The sequence below is a fragment of the Vipera ursinii genome, assembly GCF_947247035.1.
Source record: "Vipera ursinii genome assembly, chromosome: 1".
NCBI lineage: Eukaryota > Metazoa > Chordata > Lepidosauria > Squamata > Viperidae > Vipera > Vipera ursinii.
The window spans coordinates 304,218,168-304,227,230 of NC_139512.1; the positions used below are offsets into that span (position 1 = coordinate 304,218,168).

Below are 9,063 nucleotides of genomic sequence, written 5' to 3' on the forward strand. Positions count from 1 at the left end.
ATTTGTAGTTAATTATATTTCATACTGAGCATTTGTCTGTCTCCACTTAGCCAACATTGAGTATTGTTGTCTCATTGACTACAGCCAGAAGGAGGTAAGCAACGATTTAACTCCTCCTATAAAATCAGTTGGACTTTAAATATTTAGATGCCATAACTATTGCAGTCTGTCTGGGACGTTTATTTATTTATTTTATTAAATTTATATGGATGTACAATTACAATATAAAACAAAGACTATTAAAATGAATTATAATAATAAATAGTTAAGCATCCATTTAAAGAGAGAGGTTTCTTAATGAAGAGGACAATACTGGATGCTGCCCAATGAAACAGTAGCAACAGGCCCTGATATAGGCAGTCTCTTCAGATTACCTTAGTGCATACATGTCAAACACAAGGCCCGGGGGCCAGATCTGGCCCGTGAAGTGGTTTCATGTGGCCCCCGAAGCCGTTCTGGAAACAGTGAGGGAACGGTTCCCGCTGCCTTGGCCCTGGCCCAGAGACCCTCCTTCTGCGAGAGACCCCCAGATCTGTCCCACTCCTGCCCAGGCCCCCATAGGCACCCTTGATGCCAATGATGTAGAGCTGGCCATGCCCACCCAGTAGGCCATATGCACTCCAGCTGCGCCCACCCAGAAGGCCACACCCACCCTGGCCATACCCACCCGGCCCCCCCGAGGGCAACCACAATGCTGATGTGGCCCTCAATGAAATTGAGTTTGACACCCCTGCCTTAGTGAGTGAGGTAGAGATCATCCCGCAGCAGCATTCTTTCCTGTAATATAAACCCAAATTATCTCCAGCTTTAAAGGTAATAAATAGCACTGCAGATCTCAGTTGGAAACAAACTGACAGCCAACATTAACCCCTCAGAACAAACAAACAGTTTTAGTATATTTGGTACTGTATCTTGTCTTAAAGAAGGCGATAACATTACTGGGCCAATTTTTAATATGATATTTCTATATAATCATTTCTCCAAGGTCAGGGAATCAAGACATAATCATTAACAAAGACTACATAGCAGATTTATGGCAGTGATGAAATTAGAAACAAGGACTTCCTAACTAGGGTCTCCTTTTTCAGGGAATCTTTGGATCACAGGATTGTAATAGTTCCAGATCCAGACTTATTGAATTGCTCATGTATACAGTTCTGTTCCCAGCATTCTAATGTTACATTTTTGTGTGTTCGAGAAAGAAAATCATGTCAAGGATAAGAGATGAAAGGAAGCAAGCTATGTGAGTGACATCTGCTGTGATTCTCCATTGCTAAGAACATATAGATTCCAATGTCTGCTCTTTTGATATTCTCAAAACACTCCTTTACTCTTATAGGAAATGAATAGTTGCCACTCGTATCAATGGGAGAAAATCATACTGTATGTAGGACATTCTTGTAACACAGGTAAACTGGTCTTCTGGCACTTAGGATCTGATCTTTTCTGTCAAAGATCCTTCAGGTGATAAAAAAGGAGTCTGGTGGGAGTGTATATATATATATGTCAAATGTTAACTATTTAGATTACCTTGCTAGGCCCCAAACATGGGGCAAATCTTTATTTCCTGTTTTCAGCCTATCTTGAAGGCCATCAAACAGGCAGTAGTCACACCGGACAGCTCATATATTTGTGTAAATTACTAACAAAGAATTAGGGGAGACTGAAATGCATTTCTAACTTATTAGTTTTCATCAGTCAGCCATACCCTTCTGAGATTCGAATCTCAGAAGCCCAGGTTCGAATCTCAGAAGGGTATGGCTGACTGATGAAAACTAATAAGTTAGAAATGCATTTCAGTCTCCCCTAATTCTTTGTTAGTAATTTACACACACACACACACACACACACACACACACACACACACATATATATCCATCTATCTTCCAATCTTGTCTGAATACCAACAGTTTTATGCTAGCATTAACAATCTGCCCTGCAACAGGGCAGCAGTTCTCCCTAAGAAACAATAGCCTCTGTAAAAATTCAGTTAAAATGTATCTTCTTCTAAATCCTGTTATTTGGTGGATTTAAACCAATTTAAGTTGAACCAATTCTGAAAACAGCTGCAACTGTAGTTACTGTACATCTGGGAATAATCCTTTGTTTGCTTCTTTGTACCAGCCATCTAAGGAACAATTCTGAAGGAGCCTAAAGATCAATAACCCAGGCAGAGCCCAGCTTGAATATTTCCATCTTCTACATTCCATTAAACTCTGATCAGGCAGTGTCTTTAATTTTCCTTCTTCCCAGTTCCATTCACTTTTTCTAGCATCTTGCCTCATGAAGAAATTTGAAGATCTTAGAAAAGTTTATACGTTTGAAGTTACCTAATCCAAGCATTGCCCCAAAATAGATTTAGATTTTGGAATTGTGCAATGAATATGTCCACAGGATTAGCAGCTAGATTCAATATGCCACATGTGGTTTGTATTCTGAGCAATAAGTACTGTATTGCGGTTGCAGTTACTGTGCTGAAGCAGAAAAAGATTGCCTTGTAACTGATCAGTTGTGAACGTTCATTAGACCACAGCTATATTGTCCATGATACAGCCACATTTTTCTACAATCATATTAGGAAACTCTGCCACTTCAATTTCTGTGTAGTTTTCCTTTTTAACAAGATACATCATGGGAAGAGGAGAACTCTCCACCACAGCACAGGATCTCTCTCCATAGCCAAAATGATGCAGCAAATTCTTCGGCTGCCAGCAGTTGCCCACACAATGGTAAGCTTGATAGCCAGCTGGCTCAATAATCCAGTACTGAGTCCAGGTCAACTCACGGAAATTGATATAATGCTCTTGCCGGCAGCAGGTAGACCTCTCCATCATACTTCCTTCTCCACAGTCCCCAGGTCCTCTGTTAAAAAGCAGAATCGATATTCATCTAAGATGTAGGATGAGGACTAGACCCAGTGAAAGTTTTCAGCAAGAAACAGACTGACACATACAACTTTAGGCAAGAACAAAACTATGTCTTTGGGTATTTTAATGATGTTGTCTGTTTATTGATTACATGTTCAACTCTCTTGGCTTTTGTCACACACACTATTTCAACATGTTCCATTTTTTCTCTAACAATTATGTTAGGTAAATTATAATGACTCATTCAATATTATCTGACTGACTTCTTGATGAGCAAGGATTTGTACTGTAAGCCACTCATTTTCTGCATCAGTCATTTAGTGTGTGTGTGTGTGTGGTATGTCTGTATAAAATTTACTATATACCTGTAGTAATTATACATTATATTCCACCCTAATAAGGTGTTTTTAATTAATCAAAGACAGACTAATTCAAGCTTTTTTCCACTAGCAGAAGTATTCCCAGATGTGATCCTGCTAAAATATTACTGTTCCTGTAAAGTGTTTGTACTAGTTGTGAAATGATCTGTATGCCACTCTATGCACAGTTATTTAGAAGTAAGCAAGCAAAAATTCAAGGTTATGCCAACTTTCCTGAGAGTCATGTTGAACACAGAATTATTTGCAATTGAAGAAGGTAAAGGACATGCTAAACAGCTGCTATCCTGAATAACCTAACTCAAAATCCATCTGATTCTTACTTCAAGTAAACATTGTTCAGTAAAGATTGGAAGCTGCCAAAATTATCTGGGATTTTTTTTCCATCATGAAAGACAGAAATGAAACAACGTCACCATGCAGTAATAACAGGACACTTACCCATATTCTTCCAGGTTAAGAGTGTAAAGGACTAACTCTGGTTTGCCAAGTGCCTTATCTGAAGGGTCTTGTGATGTAAAACATACAACTTTGGCCATTTCAGAGGCATAGCTGCCTAATCTTTCTCCTTCAATCCAAATCTCCAGGAGCATTGGTCCAGAGGTTTTTGTTTTCAGCCAGAAATGTACAGCCTGTGTAACATCAAAATTCCTCCAGCCAGACTCCATAATGGGAACTAATCTAAAGTTTAAAAAACATAAATGCTTAGCTGAGCCTAGAGTATTTTGGTTAATGAGAATATACTATGAATAGAAGTATAATAGTGACAATGCTAACAACAATAGCTTTTAACATAGGCTTTTACTTTAACTTCCTTTGAACATTTGGACAGAGTAAAAATATACTATATTCAAACAAGTTATGGGTGAAATGGTACAGACAAATAAATGAATGAAAAGGAGAACAGTTATTAAATTAATGCTACAATATACAAAATAGTATAAAACAAAGAAGAATTTGGTCCCTATTGCAATTCCTGCTACCAATTAAATACAACCAATAAACCCAAAATGTAAGATATATTGATCTAGACTGGGAATAAAATATTTTTGTGATCTTAGATTTTCATGATGTTTTTAGAAATCATGTGAGGCCGTCTGAAAAGCATTGAGATCTCTACATAGGCAAATACCTTATTTTATGGCTGTTATATCCAGGCTGCAAAACCTGAATGACCCTTAGATGGCACCAAGGAGACACAGAAAATTTTAACTCTTTGCTACCACTGAGTAGTTATTTTGATCTCTGAAGTCCAGAAATAGTAGCTATGCCTTATTTAGAATCCATTTTGTATGGCTAGCCCAATATTGTGAATGCTGTCCTGATGCTCTTGAGATTGAGACCCCAGCTTAATCTATAAGGTTAATATCATCATTTCTCAGGAGAACAAGTGGCTGCACTCACATATCAGATTGAATCATGGTATTATAGATTACACAGTTTACAGCAACATAGATGCATACATTGCTACAAACTGTAAAGCATTATTTATTAACAATAGTGACTGAATTCCCACATACATTAAGCCAAACACAGTATGTGAACCAGCTTATATATTATTAAATTCTTAGAAAGTCCTAAAAAAGTGAATTGGAGAAACGTTGTTTAAATTATATAATATTGATTATACAATTTTAAACTGGGTATTATTGGAGACAAAATCTTCCCATGCTGCAAAATACTCTTTGAGACTGTGGATTCTTCTTCATACCTGGAATCAATTAAAGAGGTCCGGTTAGTGCCATTATCTTGAAGTTGCACCCAGTACACAGTCACCCTTGCATTCATGACTGGTCTTTGTGATTGCCTGCTGGGCAAATGTTTCTTCTCCAGGGGCTTTTTGAAAAGCTTCAGTTCAGCCATGGTGACTTCACTGTTTTCTGGAATCCTGCCCTCCATGTCGAACATCAGGTTCTGGCGGGTGGGGTCTGAATAGAGAATGTCTCCTGAGATATCTTTGTGGATGGAAACAGAAGGAACACTTTTAAATCATTATTTTCAACTGCCGTGTCCTATATACAAGAAGTACATAGGACATATAACACATTATTTATTTCTCTGGAAGAGTGGTGTTTCAATTATCTGGTAGAGATTATACTGTATAATCCAGCATATCTGGAGGACATCAGATTATCAAAGGCTGTTTTAAATAATAACAACATGAAATAAATCATTTTGAAATCCTAGAATAAGACAGATGACCTGTAGACATCCAATTCCTTATTTTTTTTTTGGTTACCATCTTGCACTTGTCAATCCTTTCTTTATATAAAAGTGGTATTAAATTGTAAATAATGATTAGTAAGACCTGTATCAACCACACATATTTAAATAAATGAAAAGCTTTATGGTATTTGCTCGTGACAATGCTTTCTACTACTAACGTCTCACATAAATAACAAATGGAGGTCATATACTGTTATCTGCTAGGGATATATTTAGAGAAGATAAATGTGCTCACAACCTGGTACCCTCCAGATAAGTGGGGAAAGAGTTTCCAGGCAGAAGTTGTTTTAAAAAATTGCTTTAATGATCAATGTTTTCCCCCCAAAATGCATCATGTATTTTCAATCCTTTAAAAATAATACATTTGACAACTTTCATAGCAAAATACAAATGTTTATCTCTTTTTCTTTATCAACATTTCTCATTGTTTGAGTCACCAAAAATATATTTCTTTACGTAGTGAGAGCCATAACATGGGATTTCCCTTCATTTGTTTTTAAATAGCAATTACATAGTTTGTGGTTATGTTTTCATCTGATATCCAACATGTTTTTAGAAGAAAATATCCTCAAACAGCAAATATTTTTTCTCAGTAATCATATTTAAGATTAAGTGTTACAGTGAAAACAGATACAGTGTATTCAGTATTTGCAAGGAAAGTGACATGTTAACTTTATGAACAATAGTAGAATATAATAATACATCATTCTTTGGTATATATTTTAAAGAAATTTATGTTATCATGCTTTAATCTTTAAAACTGGCTATCAACACTACCTCAACTCTCCTTCATGAGAAATAAATTAGATTTCTAGACAAATTCTAAACTTCAAATTTCATCTTTGAGGATACATTTAGCTTAAAATATCTTAGACATCCTGTCTTCCTGTGGTTTGGATTAAATCTGTTAAGCAGTTGGCATTGATGAAGTTTCAGATTTCAAATGAGGATGGAGAATTTGCTTTTAGCTTCATGCACCAAGTTTACCTGCATTGCCTGGAACGCCTCTCAAGATCCCAGCTAAACTTGGCAATGCTCTTCGTTTCACTCTGTGCCGCTCCAGCATGGAGATGTATTTATTCTTTACATTCTCTGGAATCACTAGATTATCCAGGTCGGTCTTCTGGAGAGCAGGGACATCAGAAAGTTTCAATTTCTCCAGCAACATTTGCTTGAGTCCTTTCTCACTAAATCCAGCAGCAGTAGCAGCTAGGAACAGGGCAGAAGTTAAGGCCCAGCTAAGACTCACAGCCATCCTTTGCCAATCAGTCAAATGGGAAAAGACTCCCTAAATCTCCCCTTTCTCAGCACAAGTTTTTCTTGGCAGAGAAGAAGAGATTGTGCTGTGAAGCTGCAGGCTGCCTGAGTGGGAAGGAGAACTCATAGGATGCCTTTATATAGTGAGTGGGATATCGCTAGCATAACAAATTCCACAAGCTGAAGTGAGGCAGAGGAATTGGAAGTGTTACATCCCCTTGGATATATCCAAGCCATAGTCACACCTGCCCAAGTTTAATAACATATGAATATTGAAAAGCTTAATGTTCTTACTTCTTTTATATTTTTCTCCTTATGTAGCCCCATTCCAGAAAATAGGTCTATACAATGGGATTTATGTTACTCCAAGAGTCATTTTTTCTTCGAGTAAATACATAGATTTGCAGGGTGACAAGGGAGCTATAACTTAGCCACCATTCAGAGGAACAGCACACTAGTTATATAATTATTAGATCCTGTTCAGCAACTGCAGAGTGTTGTGAAATCAAATGGAAATTCAAGTTCCATATCTAGGAAACTTTGGGCACAAACTATGGCATATACATATATTCCGCAAGGGGTGTTCTTAGGCACCACCAAACTGCTATGCAGTTTGAAGATTCTGTACTTCTATCCACAGTACCTCTGGAAAGTTTCAAATTGGGAAAGATTTCTGTATCTGACTAGGAAAAAGAAATTCTTTATCAAAAGTGATATGTAGTAAAATAAAAATTTCCAAAATAATCTCTCTGATCCTAGGGTGATGGTGACTACAGGTTGTTATTTTGCTGTTGTTAAGTGTGTGACTTATAAATGACACTGTTGCTAAATAGAACTTAATCATAACACTATTTCTCCAAGACCCTAGCATAATACTTTTTAATTTCAGAAATCTTAAAATATATAGATCAAGCTTTTTGAAAGTGTATTTGCATTATTTTTATTATGGTTTCCTCTAACTTTAAGTATATTATATATGTACATCTTTAAAAGCATGTTTACTCTATTTTGCAGATGAAATTTGCTGTTTCACTTACAGTTCCTCTGCCTCACTCAAGCTTGTAAAATTTTATTATTGCAATAAGACCAATCACTACAAAATTACTGTTGCTGAGTAAAAACAAAAACAAAAAGTAGAGGCTCCCCACTCTACTTTTCCAATTTAGGAAAGCTTATCTTTCTCTTTTTGTATTGAAACGTCAAAAAGTTATTTGCTCTCTCCAACTTTAATGCATTGAAAAATAATGATAATAATAATTCTCAGATGAAAAGCTACTGTAATATTTTGTTCTTGCAGATGTGCTATATATCAAAAGTCATCAAGCATGGCTTGGGTAACCTCTCCATAATTTTTCCAGGAGATATGAAATCTACTGTTTGTGATAGATTACCATAATGACTAATAACCAGAGATTGCCTTAGGTACTACAAATTTCTTTAGTCATCCAACTTTGTGACCATCTTATCTGTGCATCTAATGCTATAAAAAGACAGGGCCGCTTTAAAGAGTTTCAAAAAACTATTACATTTGATAATTGATCCTTGACAGACCAGAGACAATGTTTGTTGTGACTTACGGTAGACCAGAAGCTGTGTGGACTTCTGTGAGTGAAACACAATAAATAGATTGTTAGCAGAGGGTTTAGAAGTTTAAGTTGTTGGTTTTTCCTGTTGACTATGTTTTCATATACTAGATAGATGTCAGGCTAAGTGGATTGGATAAATAGTATTGTAGAAATTTACAAATTGTGCGCCTGCTTCTCAAGGGGAAGGAATTATTATTTATATATTTATCAGTATTCAGTTAGGGTGGACAATTTATGTATCTGTTTTGTTTATGCACTTTTTGGTGTAGTCTTGTTTAGCTTTGTTTTGTTTTTGTATTTTTAAAAACTTTTTGGAGTTTGTATTTTAGTGCTTTGAATAAAATAAAAAATGTTTTTTTTAAAAAAAATAAAACTATTACCTTTGTGGCCCTCTCATTCGAAAGCCACATTTTGGGAAATGAATCCAAAGTGCTACACTACTGTAAGAAATATGCTGGAGCGGCATATTGTTCCACAATGGTCAGCCATATGCCTAAGAAAAACTCTAATCCAGGACATGAGTACAATAGACAATCCCAGCAACTGGCATTTGGAGACAGGAAGAATTGTAAATCCTAAAAACAGCACAAGGCCACCATGCCTAATAGCTATTAATCCCCTATCAATTTATTTAATCTTTTCTTAAAACCATCGCCACATCTTTGCACAGAAAATTAAGTCATTAGCATGCTGAATCTCCCACCATTCAGTGAGTGGCCCAGCTTGTGCCATTAAAAGAGAGAAAGAAAA

At 36.4% G+C, this 9,063-nt stretch overlaps 1 protein-coding gene across 1 annotated transcript; it reads right to left on the reverse strand.

The window, feature by feature from the left end:
* Positions 1 to 2,522: 2,522 nt before the first annotated feature.
* On the reverse strand, positions 2,523 to 6,725 carry LOC310648958 (left-right determination factor 2-like; the record flags this gene model as incomplete). Its single annotated transcript, XM_083377169.1, has 4 exons — positions 2,523 to 2,862; positions 3,686 to 3,925; positions 4,956 to 5,199; positions 6,458 to 6,725. 4 exons carry the CDS (start codon positions 6,723 to 6,725, stop codon positions 2,523 to 2,525), a joined length of 1,092 nt encoding a protein of 363 aa, XP_083233295.1.
* Positions 6,726 to 9,063: the final 2,338 nt, after the last annotated feature.